This window comes from Lampetra fluviatilis, chromosome 35 (assembly GCF_964198595.1).
Source record: "Lampetra fluviatilis chromosome 35, kcLamFluv1.1, whole genome shotgun sequence".
NCBI lineage: Eukaryota > Metazoa > Chordata > Hyperoartia > Petromyzontiformes > Petromyzontidae > Lampetra > Lampetra fluviatilis.
Genome location: NC_136309.1, coordinates 1,170,792 through 1,193,102, shown reverse-complemented (window position 1 = coordinate 1,193,102; position 22,311 = coordinate 1,170,792). Strand labels below are relative to the sequence as shown.

Sequence of the window (22,311 nt, the reverse complement as noted above, 5' to 3'; positions counted from 1 at the left end):
GGGGGGGGCACGCGCGGGGGGCACGTGCGACGCTCTGCGAAGCGCATCTGGCCCGCGTGGCGCCATCGCGTGGGGGACTCCGGTGGCGTCGCGGGGGAGCGGCGAGGCGGAGCGGACACCCGCGGACGGCCACGCCAGGGGGGTCGGGGGTGGGGCAAGGGAGCGGCGGGGGGGGGGTCGCGAGGGGAGGGGCCCGCAGTGGAATGCCGCACACGCAGCCGGGCAGCACCGGGCCCGAGTCGGTGTCCACCTATGGGGGGGGGGGGGGGTTGCTCGTAAGGCACAGCAACACTAGCAACAGCAGTAGCAGCAACAGTAGTAGCAACAGTAGCAGCATCACGCTCTCGCCGCCAGCGCTTCGGTCGTCCACGTGGCTTGGCCTCTCCTATTCTTGGTTCTTTCGGTAAAGTCACGTAGAAGGGAAATAATAAAATAATAAAAATATGAAACAATTAAATTCTCATGACGTCTCGATTGCAACACAAACAATCATCATCAGGTGTGATTTTTTTTCTTGCTGTGGTTTTCACACCTGATGACGATTGCTTGTGTTGCAATCGAAACGTCGAGAGAATTTTATTGTTGTATTTTTATAATTTCTTATTTCCCTTCTACGTGACTTTACCGAAAGAACCAAGAATATGAATCCCTGCAGTCACGAAAGCTTTACATCGAAAAATGTGGCCTCTCCTTTTCCGCGATCTCCGTCAAGGTGTCCACGTGGGCCCACCTTGCTGGTGCTGCCACGACACCGCCCGGCTTGTCGGTTGCGGACCTCCGATGAGCGCGGTTGGCTTCGTGCGGTGCGAAAGAAGTTCCGACATTCGTGCATACAACATGCACGGACGGGGTAGAAAGCCTTGTCGACCAAGGTGGTGAATGATGGAAGAAGGGTCCAGGGGTGCCGGACACCGGCGTGTCGCCGGCTGGGCGCGGCTCCGTTGTCGGCATTCGGAATCGCCAAAGCAGATCGCTGGGGAGACGCACGGATCCGTGGCTGGCGTGGCTGTTTTTAGTCGAGCACGATTCTTGATCCACCCCCAGCTCAGAGCTCCTCCGCGACCGCTGCCACCCTTCTCCGACTCGGGCTCAGCAAAGGTTCTCTCGGTTGGCATTGATGCTACAACACCACAAGTGCCCCGAGTGGGTTTGGAATGTGTCGAGATGCGTGCAACGGGCATCTCGTGACGCCGGACAAAAACGGCGTGACACGTTCATCGTCGGTAAAAGGAGACGTAATACACGATATGACATAAAATTGCGAATAAACAGCTCGCACAAATGTGTGTTCTCGGGTTGTACCGCGCGTTGTTTGGCGTGATGTCCGACGTTTCGCTCCACGTGCGGGGAACTTCTTCGGGAACTCAATTGAGCTGCTCGTGTCCTTCCTTCCTCGAGGACGTCGCGTTGCTGCTGCTGCTGCCGCCGCCGGTTCTTGACGCCGACTGGCCCAGCTCAGGAGACGAGACAATACTATGGCAGTGTCGTCGTTAGCGCTTCAGTGAGGGGTGACCTTGGCTCTTTCTATTATTCTCCGCCGCGTGCATTTTCTTTTCACGGTCCAAAAAAAAAAATCCACCGTGTGCTGTACAATGAACGAAGCGCTCTCTGTTGTAAATTCTCTTCAACGTTGACACCTGGAAACGGTGAATCGCGGAAGGTTGAACGCAAATAAGTGCTCTCCCCTGGCTTGAATTATAATTCACTCGGAAAACAGTCGCGACAGATGTCTGCGACAAATAAATCCACCTCCAGCAAAGCGGCGACGTGCCGCTAAAACGAAACATCGGGACAACGCTTTATCGGCTGCACGTGTCGTCAATTCCACATTCTCGTGAAGGGGCCTCGCTGGCTCGCTTCCTCTTTCGTCCGATGTATTTTTTTAAGTAAAAACTCGCACCCACGAATTCGTGGCAATCGCAATACTTTACGGTCTAAATTAAACGAAGGTAGGTCCTACCTATGGAATAAAGGCACATTTCAAAATGAGAGGACATACTCAAGGAAAAGCTAAAAGGAAAAACGAAATTTGAGTCTTGAGTTTCTTGAACTGTTGGGTGCTCGAAGCCAATTTTAAGGGCGGTGGAAGAGAGAGAGTTCCACTGGCACTCATTCCACGACCAGCGACGACTTCGCCACATTTAGCCCGAAGTGGGATTTGAATTCGCGCAGATTGTGAATCAAGCGCTCTGACAAACCGGCGGATGGATCTGGGATCGCCTCATTGAACTCGCTCAGTTGGCTTCACACCCTGAGTGAGCCGTGGCAATGACGGCGAGTCCACAAAGGTGGCGACCGCGTGCTGTTGAAGACTTGATGATGAAACTCGACCACAGTGCTGAACGCCACCGAGCGTCTCCGGCCGAAAAGACTTCAAGATCACACACGTCGTCAGAATGTCAACAATCAACTTAGAAACTTAAGAGTTTTGTAAACAAAAAACAAGTGTGTGGGGGGCTCTTTGTTCGTACACGCACGCATGGGTGGACACGATGCCCTTCGTATGGGTCATCTTCTTGCAATGAAATCAATTTGCAAGCCGCATTCCCAAAGCTGTCAGAACGCCGCCTTGGTCGTATTCAGAGGGGCTGCGATGAGACACCGAGGGTCGAAACTCGTGCACAGAGTCACTATACATTGATACTCTTAGTTATTTCGGTAAAGTCACGTAGGTAAAATTAATAAAAATAAAACAATAAAAATCACGACGTATCGGAGGCAACACAAGTCTCCGTCATCAGGTGGAACCGTCACAGCCCTAATACCTCTGCATCCATGTGAAACGACGGCGTAGAATTGGGTGGGTCTAGAGCAAGCAAGTACACTTTAACGGTAAGTAAATATTAAACTGACCGAGCAAAGCGTCCACCAACACCGATACAGATCAGGCGAATGGCAGCGGATAAATAACACTGGTCAACACACTTTTTCTGGCAACGATTGTACGGTAATTTTGGGGTGCTGATTCCAAATCTGGCATCAGTTTTTGAGATATCAAATATTGCATTTTCAATAAAAACTGCAGAAGAAAAATATTAAATAAATGTGGATATCTACATAAAATGATATTATAAACACACTATCCTAAAAATACAGTACCATATTTTAACACTAAAGCAGTCACTGACTCGCAACAACTTGCAATCATAAGTGACAGAGTTAATTTCGGGTAAAATCAATGAAAATGGGGTATGCCGATAGCATAAAAATGATGTGATAGAGCAAATCTGAGATCAGATTTGGAATCAGCACCCTGAAATTAGTCTAGAACAGCTGCAAAAGTCCAGGCCAGAATTTTTTTTTTTGTGTTGACCAGTGTCATTATTGGCATCGGGAAACGGTAGCGGCTCGTGGCAGCGTCCACCCCGCGGGTTCCATCCCGCAGATCTGTCCACGGCGCTGTGGCTTTGAAGTGGCATTGTTGCGGTCTTAATGGTTGGGCTGCGATTTACACGGCTGATTTGGCCCATCAGTTTCACTTAATAAAGCAATCATACTCTTAAAGAACGGATGTATCCGTTTTCTCATGCAAAACGCGTTCCTTATGCAAGATAATTCTCGTCGTACACACGCAGGTTTACTACATATGCTCTTCTTACGGCTGACTATGGGTATACTGCAATCTACCCACGACTAGTTGGGGAACAGCAGTCTTTCATTAAGCAAGTCAAAAGTTTCATCATCCTGAAATGTACCCGTCGTTTGGAAAATTACGATATCCATTGCTGTGGTCGAAAACTCATGAGTTGCCACCCGGCATGCAGTGTGTAAACATTTGCAGTTCTTGGTAGACCACTGCCAGACGGTTTCCCTGCACTGTTGTTAGTTATGGGGGGATATTTGACCATACTTCACCACGCTTGTGAGTGCAGACTTAAGGGAGATGCTCAAGACAATTTCAGATGTCACTCGACACAGATGTTCGCTGTGGCCAGGAATTGAACACGTGATGCTGGGATCGTAGGGCATTGCGCTTACTACACCACTGCTCCAACCCCATTAATGTAAACGTACTCCATCGTAAAGTTAAATTCCGGGCAAAACCTGTAGATAATTGAACTGGACACCGCAGGCCGAGGCCAGCTATGATTCGAAAGCAATTTTTTTTATCAGTGCCTTTTCTGTTTCCGCAGCGTAATAATACAGTTGGCCCTTTAAATTGGTCACAGTCCAACGAACAACCTTGCCTTGTTATTGTGACGTGACGTGAAACTCAAAAAGGAAACTCGTGGCCATGGCCGCTCAAAACGCCGCGCCCCAGGAGAGGTTGGAGAAGGCGAATCGGACAATTCGGCTTCAGTCCCGGCTGCGCGAGGCAGGCACGCGGCTAATTGCCCTCAAAAAGCTTTTCGAGCAGTGTCCCGAGCCCCAATGTCGAGCCCGCACCGTGAAACGGCACGAAATGGGATACATTATCAGCATTAATTAAGTGTAACAAAAAATTTGTCCTGGGTAGTGTTATTTCCGAATTGCTTATGCCTCAAAAGTACAGAAAATGGATATTACTCCCCACACTTTGCTTTTGTGGCCAGGACAGTGATATTTTGAAATTTACCTATTTTCAATGAGAAAACGCGGTGTGCATTTGTCTTTCGTTCACATACAAGTCCTGGTCACAAAAGCAAAGTTTGTGGGGAATCAGCCATTTTCTATACTTTTAGGCATAAGCAATTAAAAAAATAACACTTAGTACCCAGGAACAAAAATGGTGTTACATAGTGTTATCGTCAGCAGCAGCAGCCACGATAAATCCACGATATGAAACCCTCTCCCAAGCCGGCCGTGTGTAATCCACCTCTAGCACACCTGCATACGGGTCGATTGCAGAGCACGGTGTCTCCATTGCGTGGTTTCTAGGCCACATTACAGTCTTCGACTGCCACTTGCCTTGACCGCCAGCCATCAGTGACACGTCTTACCCAATCCAACTTGTTACACGTTAAAATTATGCCAATAACCTGCATGTTTTATAATTCACGTGCCTTTGTCTCAAATTAATTCCAAGTATGAAATATGTCCATGTTTCTTTGCTCACTTTTATAGATTTGTTGATAGGGTCTGAGCTATCATAGCAGACAGCAGTACACGGCTGTTTCTTATTTCGGCACACTGCCACGTTACGTTAATCATGTTCAAAATAAATTATTCGCCCGTTAAAAACAAGCAGTTTTTGTTTTGTGTTTAAACGCAAGACTGTATGGAGCACTGTGTAGGCCTGCACTGATTATAGAGGGCAAGAGTAAACGTCAAGCGTTGGAAGGTAAAACAAAGCAGTAGGGGGTTGTATGCAAGGGACGTCGTCAACGTGTGTATACATCACATTCATTGCAAAAATGAATCAAGGACAACATGCAAGGGCAACCCAAGTGGGTGGGTGGGGGAGGTTAGGGAGTCAACGGTGATGGGAGTTTAACCTAATTTGTGGTCGTAAATTTGATAAGAAGTCTTATTGACTTTAAATATTTGGCATTTAATTTGTTGCTTTTTGAGAAACATCCGGAGGGCATACACACACACTGCCAAATAACAGCAACTTCGGCATGTGACTTTGCAAAGCCACGTGTGATGGACATTAACGAAACACTCACAAAAGAGAAATGTCACCCAAAAGAAACTTTAAAACGGGTCTGCCGGTGACTGAGCGACAGTGAATGTATACACACGCGTTGAGAATCAACAGTAATAACATTTTATTGTATAATACATAAACAATACAATCACGTAACATTCAATGTGGCGCAATCCCACACTTACGTAAAATTGAACTTTACAACACAAAAAAGAAAACCACCAGCAGATTTATGAACGAAATGGGCACTTTCATTAAAAATATGCACAAAAATACAATAGAAGTATGCACAGTTTGTGGAGTTCTAACCCTATGGAACGTCAGAAAATGTGTGTCGCTTTCATAAAGGAAATTAAACGCAAAATGGACCAACAGAGCTGGGATTTTAAAGAGTAAGATTTCATTTGAACACAAGTCCTGTCAATATCATTGAATGTTCACCATGGCAAGATAACAGCTTGTAACTCAACATTGGTGACTTTATGCAGTTCCGTTGCCGTGTGCGTGCTCAGCCGTGTTGTTGGCTTGTGTATTAAAGCGAAGGCGCAACACGTGTCATAGAAACCGTAGGAAGCTGTAGATGATATGAATAACTCGGCGGGACAAAGGCGGTTGCATCTGATTTGCGGGGGAGAAAGCCAGCCAGCTGTCAATCACGTTACATTGCTGAATAAACCTTTTCAGCAGCTAAAGAATGCTCCGTAACTACAAAAGTTCACTTTAAAAATTGGTACGAATGTTCTCGTCGTAAGATTCCACTGAAATTGTGCATCGGTCCTGAATGGGGATATAATGACATTTTACTGCGCACAACGAAGTAGAATTGTAACTTTTTTTTTTAAACTAAATCCTCGCCTAGCAAATTTAAACAAAACTATGTGAAAATAGAAAAATATGATTGGAAACCAATTCATTTCTCATCTAAGTGCAAAGGGGCCCAAAAGCAGTCAGGGCAGATTCTCGGTGACAATGGAAGCACGCCTCAAAAGAACAAGGCAGTAGAACACTGCTGCAATACCGCGTGCTTCCAGAGCGGATGCTCTTTCAATTTGTTTAAACACTGTTTCTTTTTTTTGCAAGGGAAGGTGAATCAAGGCAACTGATGTTGTTCTTTAGCTACGAGCTTGGTTCCAAAATTTGCGAGATGTTTTGCACAAAGCACTTCCAAAAATGTGTGAAAAGGAATTCTCATGTGGGACGTTGCGTGTATATTTTATTGTTCAAACGACAGTCGGTGACATGCCAAGAATACCCCCCCCCCCCTTCAACACTGCCGTGGTTTCCAACTAAACTAATACAGTATAACCATATTTACCGCCTTTTGTATACAGCTTCTTCCCTTAGCTTCAGAACACTACCTTACCTACAAGGACTAGATGATCAAAAAGTAAACGCTGGCATGAGCACTATGTCATTGGCAAGGGTTAAATTGTAGGGAAGGTGGCAGCTGTAAGGGGAATTTGTGTCATGTTTATCCCTTATTCTTTCACAAGGCCAATTGAAATGCAGCTGCTCCCAGTTTAGATACGGCACTTGCACTAAGCTGCATTACGGGTCCACCACTTATAAAACCAAGAAAATGGTCAATGCTCCTCCTACAATGTAACCCCTGCTTGTTTGTAAACTGTGAACTCTTTATCCATCAAATTATTCTGCAGGATTATCTTTTTCCTGTGTTTCAGGCCACATTTTTAAACATTAAAAACAGTCTTACAATGAGAAGAATGCACATAAATTCTAATGGGAGATCTTTCTACAAAAATGCATTTAAACTTTTGCTAACCGTTTTTGATATTTGAAAATGTTGGCTTGCCAGGGGGAAAACCGAAGGTGTTAACTATCGTTATGCAGATGACGTTTAAAGAATACATAATTCTGCAGCTCTTAAGAAAGGTGTTGCACACTTGTTTTAACGCCTCAAATTGTAACATAATCCTGGCAAGCCGACCGATATATTACAACAATACAATGCCATCACCTGGTCAGTGCTAAATGTACTCGACTATGAATGAGTCGTATAAGCGAGTTCTTACAGGCTGTCTTGTCCGTGGCCAGTAGCAGCATGTGGACATCACGTGGGTGATTTGAAATAAAAACAGCTGTGAATGAACAGCAATTCCACCGGGCCTTTTTATTTTTTTCCTTTCTTAAAATCCTGGAGAACTGTGCAGGCAGCAAATTGCTAGAGGGCAGGAAGTTGTGGGGAGATGGTAAAGAATTTCTACTGATACATCAATCCTTCGAAACCTGCAAAACAATGGAAATGCAGTGGTGTTATGTTCTTAAGTAAGCATTTTAGGCAGTGATGTTTAAAATGCTATGCATTTTACCCAAAAGATTAATGTGATCATAATGTAATATACTCTTCACTATTCAATTTGGAATAATGCATAATACATCTATTAATAGTGCCGACATGTTTTAATCTAAAACAAGAGTCATTTACAGTCCTTTTTCAAGATCCTGCTTGATTAATCCAACCACACGACGGGGTTGTGTTTAACACATTTCACCACGAAGGACAGGTGAAGGGCAGGGTGGGGGGGCAGGAGCGGTTTAGAGATCACTCGCCACCGATGTTAGTCGTAGCCGGGAATCAAACTCAGGTCGTGCCGAGTTCACAGCGCACCAAGCACTGCACTCACCAATTCAAGACCCACCACCACCACCACAATCACCGCATTCAACGTGAGCCGCTCGACCGATTTGATCAGTGTCAGTCCTGCACAGCAGATGGCGCTGTGGCTTAAAATCAACCTATATTTCAGAGCCAGACAAGGGCAGTTTCCTACGATGGCAAGTGCGCTTACACCAACCACGTCATATTATGTTAAGTGCAAAGCGCATGATGAAAGCACCATACACTAACGGCAAATTCGTCTGCCAGTGTGGATTTTTTAAATTTTATTTACGACTGTTCTTATGGTTCATTTGAACCACCCATAACCCCCTTCAACACGGGGCTTGCCTGTACCCATCCCTATTGAAGAGTTCACATATCTACGGCGCTACGCCCGTAATGGTTGTGTGGTGTTACTGCCCAGTGTTTGGTGTTCATTATTCATACCATTCTGGTGATAAGAGAGCGTGGTTATCTCCTCTCTGTGCTTTCCACAGAAGCAGCCATCCCTCTACCCTGTCAAAACAACAACAGTCAATGGAAAAATATTGCTCGCCAATACATTCAATTGGTTAGCAAACAAATGCAGTATATAAAAAAAAACTCGATCCAATGCAATGAAATGTAGCTGGTATAATAAAAAAATAACCCCTTTAAAATTCAAGTAGTTTAACGAATATAATATTGTCACATTTGTTCCTGCCCATCAACCTAATTTTCGACTGATTGCTCGCTAGAATATTTCGTATGTAGGCTTGACGGTCGAATAGTGCCACCAATAGGAGAGAAGCATGCAAAACGTACAGAAAAATTAAGCATTGATCAAGGAAGCACAATACTTTATGAACAATAAAATGACCAGTCTAAGACGACATACGCATCTTAGTACACGAAATTAAATTATACGATTCTGTACCTTAGAAATATTCACTGCGCTGTGTAAAGTAGCGAGATATCAAACGAAGGACGCCACGTGAGAATAAACACACGGACATGCTTATGTGTCGATTGTTCAAGGGTGTCGTTGCTTCTTCGTACGCACGAGTTTCCACTGGGTTCTCTGGGTTTCCTCCCACATTGAACCACTCGCTCACGGAATTGGCGAAACATATCAGTTTGGAACTATGCTGATAATAGTGTTCAAGTTCAGCGAGTGAGGCCTTCCCTGGGTAAATAATTGACCTCAAAATAAAGTGACATTATGTGTATATCATTTACAGATGTATTTAGTCATTATATTTACAGTTTTAACTGTGTTGGGCATATTACACATTTGTGTACCCTTTGATGTTGGCCAACACAATTGTTGACAACATAGGACGTTTTTTAATTATGCGTTATTAAAACGATTGAGGTTTGCCACTTTAGAATGGGCATGTCATTTAATTGATACTGTCGTACAAAGACTAGTTTTCACTTCCCCATCGGGGTTTTGAGAAGTAGGCTTTTATCCTCTGAAGCACTCAACGTGGTATTTAAGGGGAGAATTTTTTTTTCTCAAGACATTTTCAGTCTATAATTTGTCCATGTCAAGATGTAAAATGATCGAGTGAACAACACAGAATGTACACTTTAAAAACATGTTCAATTTTGCAACCTGGTATTTATTGTAAACATGACCTTTTGTTAGTGGTTTATCTCGCACACCCAACATGCCATGGCTTCACAGGAAAATTGGAAGGCAATTTTAACTACGATCTTTGAAATTAATGTTGTAACTCAATCGAAAATTTTCCAAAAGATTGTAACTCACAAGGCGATTGTACAATTGATATACAAAACCAAATGTTTTCACAGACAATGAAAATCGATTATGTAAATACACACTGCGAAGAAGAGTCCACCATACCTTATGTTTGGCACATTTGATCAGGAAATTATCTTCGCATAGCAAACAATCTGTAAACACAAGCAGATTTAATTAGGGCAAAAAGTCCTACTTTCACTTGTGCACACATATCTTATTATGCATGTTGCATGCTAAGTCATATGGAGAGTCAAAGCAGGGCTATACAAAAACTAATTAAATATGAAACTGCTAAGACTCGCTTATGCAAGTAATGCATCTCCAGACTTGCAAATGTACCGAGGATTGTACAAAGGAACAAGGGTCATCTCGTATTGAGCACATTCACCGCTCAAGACGCAAGCTGGTTACCATGAACCTGATATAAAAACTAATTCAAACTGTAACTATGTCCAGAGGTTGGGTACTGCCCGTACCTTGCACACGGTGTCCAAAAATACAGCCAAGAAGGACTCTGTAATGACATCAGTGGCGATCGCACGACACAGTATGGATCTTGGAAGGCATGGGGTTGGACCTGGGGCGGAAAGCGTTACCGCGCGCTGGCTCTGTGGCGAGGTGCAGCTAAGTGCAGCAGAGCACGGTGCCCAGCTGGGAGGCTGGACCACGAGGGCAGCCTCTCACGGTTAGAGTCGCAGACGCGTTACGCAATCGTCAATTAAAAAGAACAGCACCCACCCGCTTCCATGGCACAGATGAAGTGATAGCGCTGGGCGCATCCCTTGCCGTGGCATCCCAGCGTGGCTCCTGTCCGCTGGCACTTGGAACAGCTCTGTCGTGCCATGGGAACAATACGCGTTTTTTTTTACATATAATATGTATGTAAAACGAGCTAAAATTGTTATCTACGCCAACATGTTTTTATTATGGCACTTGTCCGTCCAACTCCTTTGATAAAAACTGCAGCAACAGACCAAAGAGCAAACGGTGATCTGATCGCGTTTTGAAAATATATTGACCAAGAGGAAATGCTCGTAGATACGGCTTCACTCGGCTGTGTTCCCTCCCTTCACAGCTGAAATATTATTCTGTGTCGCTTGACGCGTTCCGTTATTCATGAAAGTAGTGGCTACTACCAATGTGACGCGGTGCTGACTGGCCGAGAACAGATATTGCTGCCCAGGGCTACACTCGGTGGAAACGATCCAAATTCTTACGGTTATTGCTTGCAATATATCGTGTCAAAATATTTTTTTATCTACATTTACTTTTTTTAAATGTTACATATCATGACATGCGAGCTTGCTTCGACATACACAAGATATTCAAACGGAATATACAACCTAACCATTTTACATAGCTTTTAAAAGAGAATGATTTTAATTGCTGTCAATGCGTATACAGCTATGCTCAAGTAAACATCTGATGAAATTTATAAAAGCAAACGTGTTTCTGCTGTGTAGGGAACATATTGTAACACAAGTTTAAAATGGCAAACAATTGCAAATACTTGTAGATAAAAGTTACAACCTGCTATGTAACCAGAAATGAAAAAATACTATTGCGGTATATATTACTGTTACAAATTCCAAACATGCACATCACTCAACTCCTCCACCTTGGGAATATCTAAGTCACATGACAAACACGTGGAGGTGATATTATGCAATGTGATAATCGCAACATAGATCTGCAGGGAAACGTAGATTTTTCATTCGGCTGTTCCACGGCGAGGCAAGTGACACCGCCGTGCGATAAAACGGGTCCCAGCTGTGCCGTGGGGTGCAATGCGAGAGAGTTACCGCACACCGACGACGCGGAGAGCCACAATTGCAGTGGGCGCACCGCCTGCTGTAGATGCTGCTCTACCCTCGTATTCGTGGTGTGCCGGGGAAGGTGGCAGCTAAGTTTAGGACGGAGACGCAGTCACGTTTCGCAAACGATCCCCCCCCCCCATTTACTGCACGAATTGCTGCGGATGGCCTTGTAGGTGCAGCAAATGAATTACGCCCACGGCACGCATTTACTTAGGCGTTTATTTTGCGTTTCCGCAGCAGGTCATGCTGGCAAAGCTAAAGCAAATAGAGCATTATTTTAGCAATACTTTTTTCATTGGGTGCCACATCAGCATTGTATATATACGATGTCGGGAATAAAAAATATGGGGAGGGCTACTTTATTCTGAAAGGCTTTAAATCAGCGCTGAAACAGAATCACAAAAGACTTGGTTTTAAAGCCATAAGGATGGTTTATGATGTCATTAATATGGATAAGATTCAAATGTGCTTTCGTAAAGCTGTACTTTGATTTTAAACAATGGCTTATGCTGGTGAATGGTACGTGGCGAATAAGCTCCTGTTTTTTGCTGAGAGAGAGATGAAGGGGTTAAAGCACAAGCCAATGATTTGTACAAGACAAGGTCATATTGCGATTATGATTTCAAGAATGCAAAGCCACACTCACAACGTCACGAGCAATCTCCACCGCTTCGAGCAGTCCGTAGAGCCGCCCTCCGACGAGGAAGACGTCGCTAGTCCACACGGCGCACGGCTGGTGGACCCAGAACTCCTCGTTGTCGAGCGGCACCTCGGGAGGCGGCTGCGCCTCCGCAGTCGGCGACTCTTTCTCCGCCGCCTCCTTCCTCCCTTTCCTGGAGCGACCGTCCGAACTCTTCTCCACGGCCCCGTCGCTGTCCACGCAGCAGTAGCAGCTGGGTTTGCGGCAGCGCGCCCCCCTCGTGCTCCCGCGTAACGACGCACAGTTCTCGTCCGTGGAGCCTGCCCGTGGCTTCTTTGTTCCTCTGTGGTCGCTCGACCCCGCCGGTTCGGCAGGGCTGGCCTTGTGTCCTCCTTCCTCGGGCTCCTCTGAAACTCGGGTCGTCTCGCTCGCGACCTCGGCATCCTCGCTCGGGCGATCCTTGCTTGGGGCCGACTGAGGCTTCCTTGCCGCAGGTGCGTGGCCTTGTGGGTAGTATGGGCCAAAGAGGTCCCCGAGCTCTTTGAAGTTGGCAGAGAAGCCGCAGAAGCAGCACACGAGCGCACCCTTGTTCTGGGTGTCCGTTACCACTCGACCCATCACAAAGCAGGACGACAATGGAACGATGTGAGAAACCGTTTGCGTGAGCGCTGTGCCAGATGATTTCTTTGGTTTGTCTAATTTAGACTCCTCGTCATTGCTGTTCACAACAGTACACATGGACTTCAAACTATTCTTGTTTTGCACTCTGATGTACGGAGAGAAACATTTGATTTTCGAATCGGTTTTCTCTTCAGGCCTGTGAGACAAAGATTTAAGCTTTATCTCAGGCTCATTGGGCTGCACTCTGGGTCCAAACTGCTTTTTGGGTCGCCCCCTTCTCTTTTTTGCCACTGGCCCTAATTTCTTTCCTTTATTGATCATCTTTCTCTTTCTGGTCTCATCACCCTTTCCAGTATTAGAAGCGTCATGCTTGGCTGTACTCTCAGATGCCGGTTCTTTTTTAATAGCACACACAGGCTTGTCTAAACCCTTTACATACGACCTACACTGCTGCTCTGCAAGCTTTGCGCCTGAACCGGTGGCCGATGCTCTGACTATGACTGGGCCTGTAGCAGAAGGCCTAACTGCTGGGACATTAGATGCTGTTTTTACAGAGTTACCTGGAAGCCTGACGTTTGGCGAACACAATGTTGGTCTGACCATCGAACCAGGTGCTGCAAGGCGGACAGCCAGGTTCGGTGTTTTGTGTCTGAACGTCGGACTTGAAACCATTGGTCTCGTCGCTGAACCCGAGCCAGTGGGTTGCACTACAGCAGGTGGAGCCCTCGGTCTGCCAACAATTCCAGGAGTCCTGGGTCTGGCAGTGTAACTCGACGATGTTGGCATATTAGGTGCCGCAGGAAACCTTGGTCCGCGATATAAAGTAGATCGCCCAGGAGGGGACAATGTGGAAGATGTGTTGTAAGCATTGTTTAAATTAACTCTGGACCACTTGGGGGACGAGGTGGATGCCTTCATTATATTTTGGGCAGAATTAGCATTTTGAGGTACAGATGTCGTTGGGAGTGCAGGAAATGCATTTGCCCGATTCATGGCATGGGGCGGTGACTTCACTGGAGGCATTCCTGGCTTTGTAATGCCATCAGAGTTTGGATATTTAAATGGCTGTAAGGATGCAGCTTTTCTGATTCCCTTGTTGGTCCCCCCATGCATCTCTTCATCGCTGTCCCCTATTGTAATCGTTACTATCTCAGGAGAAACTACTCCCACATTACCTGGATTAACATTCAAATTAGTCTTCTGCTGCGGAGCAGGTAAAGCCAATTTATTGTCAGATTTATCCTCTGGCTCGACCTTAACACGATGTTGATCAGTGTTTCCTGACAGAATTGCTTCCAGACAAGAACTATTTGTGTGTCCATCGGGAGTATTGTTGGCCGAAGAAGAAATTAATCGTTTTGGCGATGTGATTTTCTGGACAATCTCTTCCAACTTCAGTCCTCTGCTCTTTCTTGGAGGAAGAATTTTTGTCCTACCCGGAGTTGGAAGGTTGGACAGACTTTGTTTACAGTGAGAATTTGGACTTGCTTTTACCTGGCTCTCATTGACAACCAATGCCTGCTTGTTAACGTTAGCATCTAACGACTCGGAACGTGGTCTCTTTAAGGAAAGGTCTTTAGCTGGTTGTTTGTACTTTCTTTTCATAGAGTCATTTTCTTCCTGGTCATTGCGCAAAGCAAGCTCTTTTCGTGCAAAGTTTCCTTTCGACATGTCAATGGCTATGGTTGCATCCGACACCTGCCTCCGTTTATTCATACCCTGCCTGTAATCAGCTGATGCAGACGGTTTTGCTGATTCTCCCATTTCTCCTTTAGAGTTGGTAGTCGAATTTACCATTTGGTGGTCCGACGGAGTTTGTCTGATCTGACTCAAAACCCTGTTAGAGGGCGAAGCGGGTAGAATGGGGCCATCTTCCGCAGACATACTTCCACGAGGGGATGTCTTTCGTGGGCTCATCCTTGTTGGATACACGGGACTGTTGGGAGGACCCTGTAATTTCTTTGCCAGCTGAGGGCTGGTAGCAGGACTGACACTCACTCCAGCAGTTCCAGGCCCTTTAATGTTTTCAGCCGCGGAGCCTGAACTAACTCGACGCAAAGGCCTTTTCCCTGCAGCCTCTGTACTTTGTTGTTCTTCGGTCCTCTTGCCCTGCTCATCCATCCGCTTCTCATTTCCATCGTCGTCTATGGTTCCTTTTTTGTCTGTTGGTGAAAACTGTGGCCTTCCAGACCTTCGCAATGTTGGCGGAGTGTTCTTGTTCCCTGTCATGTCTATGCCTGCAGATGGTTTTGTGGGCGACAAGCTGACACTCTGATCGCTGTGCACTAGTGGAGAGGGTTTTGTTGTATGACCGTGAACAGGAGACCTTTGCTGGCCATCAATTGAATTTTTGACACTTGGCCTACGTCCCGACCTCTTTCTGTCAGGTGTAACAGACATGGAATAATCTATGCCCTCGGCACTTGCCGCTTGTGCAGGAATTTCCAATTTGAGTTTTTTAGCCTCAACATTTCTTCCTGGCTTTTTGGAATCGTAAGCATTCACTGGGTTGGGTTTGCCCATTGCCGCGGATGGTGCCGAATGAGCTGTGATGGGCATTGCGTGGGCAACGCTTCTTACAGGTGATGTTTTACCACCCCTAAAGTAACTACCAGGGGCATGTTTTTGTGGAGATTTACTGTGTTGGGAAAAATCAACAGCAGACTGATTTTTATCCATGTTGGCTGACTGTAAAACAGAAGACCTCGTATTGGACCTCGGAGATTTTCTGCTGGGGATTTCAGATTGATGGTTTGATACACACTCGCCCTTGGAACCCAACAGCTGATCAGGTTGTTGAGATGCAGAATTCCTTTTATTAACATGACTATCGACACTCTGGAGTGGAATGGAAAGGTCACGTATCAGCTGTTTCATCGAAGACATTTGCTCGTGTTCAGATTTTTCTATGAGCCTACTAAAACTTTCCAAAGCAATGCGACTGTTCTCTGCACTATCCGAGCATCTGTCAGATGACTGAGGGGGCCCATACTTTGTGGGAAACCCACCCTGGTGGTCTTTATTGGGGGTGTCTGTACACTGTGAATGATATCGGGCATCTGAAGCTTTTGCGTTACTCGTATTGTTGGCTTCTTGAACAGGTATTGCCATTTGGCAGGACTTGCCCATTGTGCTGGTGGCGTTTACATGGGACACTAAGTCACTGGTAATTGGCCTAGAACTCATATTTACAGCATTTTCTCTATTTACATTTATTTCCCCCGTCAGACTGTCCGCCTCCCGTTTGGTGGGATCCTCCATTCCTGAAGATATAACGCTAACGCACTGAAAAGGCCACCGCTCATTCATCTCAGTTACTAAGTTTGTGTCACTTTTTTCAACTGCACCACCTTGCTCCTTACGTATGACGTACTCCTTTGAGGACATGTCAATGCCATCCCTTGAAACAATAACGCCAGGACATTTGCCATCTCCCTTTGTCAAGTGGTTTCCTGAAATGGGTTCTTTAGGAGCTCCTACCGAGTTTCCAGAGTCTTTGTTAACCAGTCTGGGTTGAGATACAGGAGAGATCAACTCTGTGCCGTGAGATATACTAGGTGCTGGCTGCTGTCGGTGCAGCATGTAGGATGACGACAAATGACTCTGGTGCAGCTGATCTTTGTTCTCCAAGTGAAAAGATTTCTGAACATCGGTCTCCTCGCCAAACAGCATCCGTTCGGAACCGGCCGGGCTACTGCAGTTGCTGCTTTTTATCGAGGATTCGACGCTCCCTGGCTGTTCACGCAACGTTTCTGACTTTTTTGGTGACCGTTTCCCACCCTTCTTATGCGCTGCAAGAGGATCCGTTAGCAGCAGTTGTTGAACGGTGTTTGGAATGTTCTCGACCTGAGAACTGAGAGCGTTCAAGCTGCTTAGACTCGGGTCCATCCTCCTGCTTTCAGGAAGAGGTGACGCTTCCTGACTTCCTGCACCGATATCTGAAGCTGTTCTGATGTCCAAACCTGTTCCGGTCATATTAATACCACCACTGGTATCAGCTCTCTTATCAGTCCCTTTCCTAATTATGTCCAAACTTGGCCCGGGTCCGCACTCAGAAACATTTCTACCATCGCCCGCTGGTTTGCTGCCGTCAGAATTGGACACGGCATCCAAGTTAATTCGCATCGCGTCCATGCACGATCTCGACTCGGTCGCACTCCTGACATCTGCATTCACCCCACCATCCAAAGCAGGAGCCTTGAAGTGGCTGTTTGCTAACGTGGTGGACGGGTTTGGGGAGTGCAGCAGCTGTGTCATGGGACCCCTCACATTGCCGGCGAGGGGCGTTTGAAGATAGTGGCTCCCTTCAGGGCTCTGAACCATGGGAGAGGTGTTGGAGCTGTATGGAGGGGACTTAATTTGCTGCTGCTGTGGAGCTGGAGAGTGTGTGGATGCAGGGCTGAACGGTTGGTGGTGAAACTGCGAGGGAGATTTCACCCCCATGTCTGCATTGCTGTATAGGTTAATCTGACCAGCAGCTTGACTGTGGGGTGTTGAGAACTGACGCTTTTGTGTTGCCTGCGCTTGCTCAAAGCCGGCTGCCACTGCTCCTTGCTGGTACCCGAACCCGCCACCCTGATTACTGTAACTGCCGCCACCTCCACCGCTAGGGAATCCAGTTAAATGGGCATCGTACTGCGACATGGTGAACGGGTGCGACTTTGGGTTGTAATGTTGCTGAGACTGAAAAGGGGATGGTGAAGATGACTGGTAGTGCTGCGAAAAGTGCATGGGTGTCGGAGGGTAGTGGGGTGACTGCTGCTGCTGTTGCTGCTGTTGCTGCTGTTGCTGCTGCTGCTGCTGTTGCGAATGTGACATGGTGGACTGCGAGAGGTGTTGAGACAGGCTGGTGGGCGGCTGAGACGTCAGCGATGTCGGGGTTGACGCTGGGTGCTGCGACAGAGGCGTTGGCGCCGGCGGAGGGTGCTGGGAGAGGGGCGTCGGGGCAGGCGGGGGATGCTGGGCACCCCCCGAGTGCTGCAGCTGCACCGTCCGCACGCCCTGCACAGACTGCTGCGATGGTGCCTGCGTCTGCTGGTAGTGCGGCGAGGAGAAGGGGCTGCTGTAGCGGTCCTGCTCATACAGAGCATACGGCAGCGGTGTCGACCGCGGGCCCCTCCACTGCAGCTGCCCCTCGCTGTTGTACTGTCCTATGTAGTTGCCATCTTGGGCCGGGAGGTAATTACCAAGTCCCGTGGCCGACTGCGCAGCCTGCGGTGGCTTGGCCCCGGTGTAGTAATATCCACTGGGATTGTTCAGATAGCTGTGGTACGGGTGCTGGCTGCTGTAGTAGTCCCCCGCCCCAGAGGCAGAAGGGGGCGGTGGCTGCTGTTGTTGCTGTTGCTGCTGTTGCTGCTGCTGCTGCTGTTCGAAGCCACGGTACTGGCCCGTCGCTTGGTAACCCTCTCTTAATCCTCCTGGTTGGGGGTTGGTTATACCCAGCTGCTCGCTGAACGACTGCATTTTCTCTCACAGAACCTGAAAATGCAACAACACGTTTTGTATAAGCATCGGTTATATGAGCAGCAGCGTCATGTTGTGTCAGGTCTATCGTTGCATCTCCCTCTACAAAAATAACGTATAATGTTGCCCGCTTTTATTTGCAGTTATCATATTTGCATAATATACATATTTGAAGAGGAGTTGGTCTCTAGCACACACTGACACAAGCAACGTTTTTAAATCAAGTATAAATGTAGCACTTATATTGGCTACGATTAGAAAAAGGCTGGTGGCCATTTTTGTGAGGCTGACACGCAACCATGTGAACCTGCACAGCGCACTGTCCGGCACTGCGTATAATCATCGCGTCCATTAGTTTGTGCTCCAGGGTTAAACGGTTGCCAGAGGAATGTGAGCACGTAGCGCGACGTGACGCACCGATAGCACAGCACCGATAAGTAATGCTCAAACGACAGCCTAAAAATCTATCGCAACGCCCATTGTAATATACACGTGGATAATCTGCCAGTGTATGCAAGACACATGGGTTTGTCTCAAAAAATCGTGGACAAACCGAAAAATGAACAATAGCAGCTTTCGTACCTTTCTAAAATAAACCTAAAAGTCGCCATGGCAAAATCTAAATAACTCCCAGAAACAGATGACTATTGTGCTACCAATAATATGTCCAAGCATAGCCAGCATTGCACATTATAATACCTGCACGGGAGTCAAGATTATTTATTTTAGGATTTGTTTGAGGCATAAACACAAAATGCATGCTGCTTGATAGCCAATGTTTCATTTCTGGCCATATTTGTATTCAAAAATAGCACTACCAAAAGGGAGGAGTATTTGTTTACAGAAACAGCTCTTGACGGTAGCATAATTTTAAGACCATGCCAGAAGCAACTTCTTGGAGGCATACATGTGTGCAGAAGTGGTTTATTGTTGGCATGATTTTAAAATGTATAATGGGGATTATTTCATGTAAATTTGGGTACCCATGTTTCTGGGTTTCACTCGACTGTCTTTCTCAGTGACAGGTACGACTGATTATCATGGAAATCCTTGGTTACATTTTTAAGCCCTGCCGACCACTGTACAATAAGCTGCATTTAAAACACTTAATGAGCATATCACAAGGGATTATTTGTTCGTGCAGATTATTGAATGAATTGAATGAATCATGATATGAGATCACTGCTTTTCTTTCCTTCACACAGTATAAGCCATGATATTTTTACAGAGTAACAATGTAATACAAATTAAAGAATAATACTATCTACACATTTATCATGGACAGTATCTTACGAGGAGCAGGCCAACTATCTCCTGGCTAATCACTAAAATAAATATATAAGCAAACAATACGCACCAATCTGCAACCAATCAAAATTAAATGGGTGTTATTTTGTTCATCAATTGCAAAATTAGTGCAAGATTAAGCCAAAACCCAAGCATGTAAACACCCCCCCCCGCACCCATCCGAAAAAAAAAATTAATCAGATGCAAAGGATTCTCTTTAATTATAGGTCTCTGCATCTTTGTTCCTCGGCACCGACGCGCAGATAAAAATAAATTAACGGAGTGGATATTTTAAAAGCCGAACGTCAACATACGCACGGCATAAGGCCTCCTTCGGCCTGCATTCAGTGTACGGTGAAGACTGATATTTTTCTTGGCACAAAACCGTTCTGTGCAAACAAGGCCACATCTCCATACGTCAGGAGGCCCACACCATTGAATGGCGCCAGCGCAGATGTCACACACGCCTACATTTACTATTGTTACCGTCATCTGCTCCCCCCCCTCCCACCATCCTGTGCGTACAAGTCTCCTGGCAGCGGTGGAGTGACGGGCAGGTTGGGCTGCAATGCCTTGCATTACGCAGACAGTGCACGCGGTAATGAGAAAAGGACCATTGAGGGACCGGTGGACTGGCCAGACGCATCACATACATCGTCGCATGCTTTCAACGCAAGTGTAAAAAAACCTCAACAGAACCAGACCTTGCCACTGGCGCATCGCCCCCGAACATCCAAATGCTCAGTTCTCACAGCCCACGCTGAAATTCTCTTCCGCTAGCAACGGCGAGGCAAACCTATGGACAGCTGTTTGCACCAAGTACGACAAAAAAACCCACGAACTGCAAGCAACGACATGCTTTATTTGTTCCAGTTATCTAGTACCAAGCGCACAAGTAAATGAACTCTGCATTATAAGAAAAACAGACAATGCAATAATAAAAAACATATAAACATACGAGTCCAGCCAATGTGCACTTGCAGCGCTGAATCCTAACTCCAGTTGCGGTAGTGTGCGGTTGTAACCGCACAACAGCGGCCCTCCTTTGCAATAGCTTTAATAAAGCACCGTGAGACTTCGTACGCACCCCCGCGTGAAGGCAGATTTAATAATACAGCTCCATTGTGCTACGAGACATGCATGCATGCTTGCTTCTGCTTCGTGAAGTACACGAACCGTTATGGAAAGTGGAAGGAATATTCTCGTATGGCCACAATCACGGTGTGTTACGTAATAACTTAATTGTATTAACAGTCATTTGTTAGGATGTTTTTTTAATCATTACATACCTGCGGACACTGTGCACCCGACACAATAAGACACATGATTCCATTCGCCTCATTATCCTCCCCTGTGACCATATGGCACCCTTAGCATTTTATTCCCAGCAGCAGATTCCTTACGTAAAGCTCAAAGGTAAACACGGTCCTTCCTTCCGCAAGCTGCCGATTCACATCTGTTACAACACAAACCGCACTGTATAACAGGACAACATTTGGTATTTCTTACTGGGCATTCACATGAACGTGCTTTAACATGATTAAACTCGAGGCTGTTTAGCCTTTTCAAGATGCGTTTACCATTAATCAAAGTGAGAATTCAGAGGTTAGGAAATCAGTTACTGTCATTGTGAACATAATTTCTGTTCAGATGAAGACATAGCCTATTTCATGTTTATTTCATTGGCTGCTGTATCAATAATAAAATTGCGTATTTTATTCATTCTCTAGGCTGCTGTAACACACAAGGGGTATTTTTTGCACCCAGAAAACACACGAGAGCACAAACATTTGACCAAAGCAAAATCAACTATGGTGGTGGTGGCACTATTTAAGGATGCGCAGATTCAAAGGCAGCCTACATTTGCCCCTCCCACGACAAAAGCACTACTTGCAAAATCCCTCCGCGGGGAAAAAAGTGTGTTAGCCCAATGGTTGGGTGGTCTCGTGGAGAGCAATATTTACCAGCTACCACCCAGATTGCAGTCTTTCAAGTGAAGCCTTACATGACCCACAATGTTTGTCAAATTAGGATAAATTTTATTCCAATTTCTCTGCTCAACATAACAATGTACTACGATATTTGTCCAGAATAATGATTTGCCTATTGTGAGTAAAAACTACACCGAGGACGTGAACAGTCTGTTGATCCACATTTATACTAGAGGGAGGACAGCACTGCGTATTTCCTACAAATATATCGGCACGTAGCTCAATGTTGCCGAGCCGCAGACTTAATGCGCTTGACTTTTCTAAACGAAAGGCGGTTTTGTACTTGGCATCGACCTCCTCAGTTGACTAATCTTAAAAGAAGTGCCAACCTCAATGCCGTGGAAACAAAGGCAGCAGCAGGGCACAGTGCTGGGCTATATCTACCTTCTGGTGTGCAGCCGGGAGAATGTGTGCCACAGGCCCAACGGACCAGAAAGAGGGGGTCTTGTCTTTGTTGTTGCACATTGCCTTTTGAGACTGGAAACCCACAAGGAGATGCAACTTAGGAGGTGATGGAGGTAAGCTCAGCTGCTGCACCTTGTACCAACATAATCAA

At 46.1% G+C, this 22,311-nt stretch overlaps 1 protein-coding gene across 3 annotated transcripts in view; it reads right to left on the bottom strand.

Annotated features, from left to right (window-relative positions):
* Nucleotides 1–5,675: 5,675 nt before the first annotated feature.
* Nucleotides 5,676–22,311, bottom strand: part of LOC144944467 (uncharacterized) — a 28,523-nt gene continuing 11,887 nt past the window's right edge. For 2 of the 3 annotated variants that reach the window (XM_078872630.1, XM_078872629.1), the window contains 5 exons: nt 12,400–18,492; nt 10,675–10,768; nt 10,039–10,088; nt 8,637–8,705; nt 5,676–7,816 (listed from right to left, as the gene is read on the bottom strand). In XM_078872630.1, the coding sequence (XP_078728756.1) occupies nt 8,661–8,705; nt 10,039–10,088; nt 10,675–10,768; nt 12,400–18,477 (6,267 nt within the window). In that variant the 5' untranslated portion in view covers nt 18,478–18,492 and the 3' untranslated portion in view covers nt 5,676–7,816; nt 8,637–8,660. Of the gene's footprint in view, nt 7,817–8,636; nt 8,706–10,038; nt 10,089–10,674; nt 10,769–12,399; nt 18,493–21,053; nt 21,103–22,311 lie in introns of those variants that run through there. The other variant, XM_078872631.1, reaches the window with a different exon arrangement.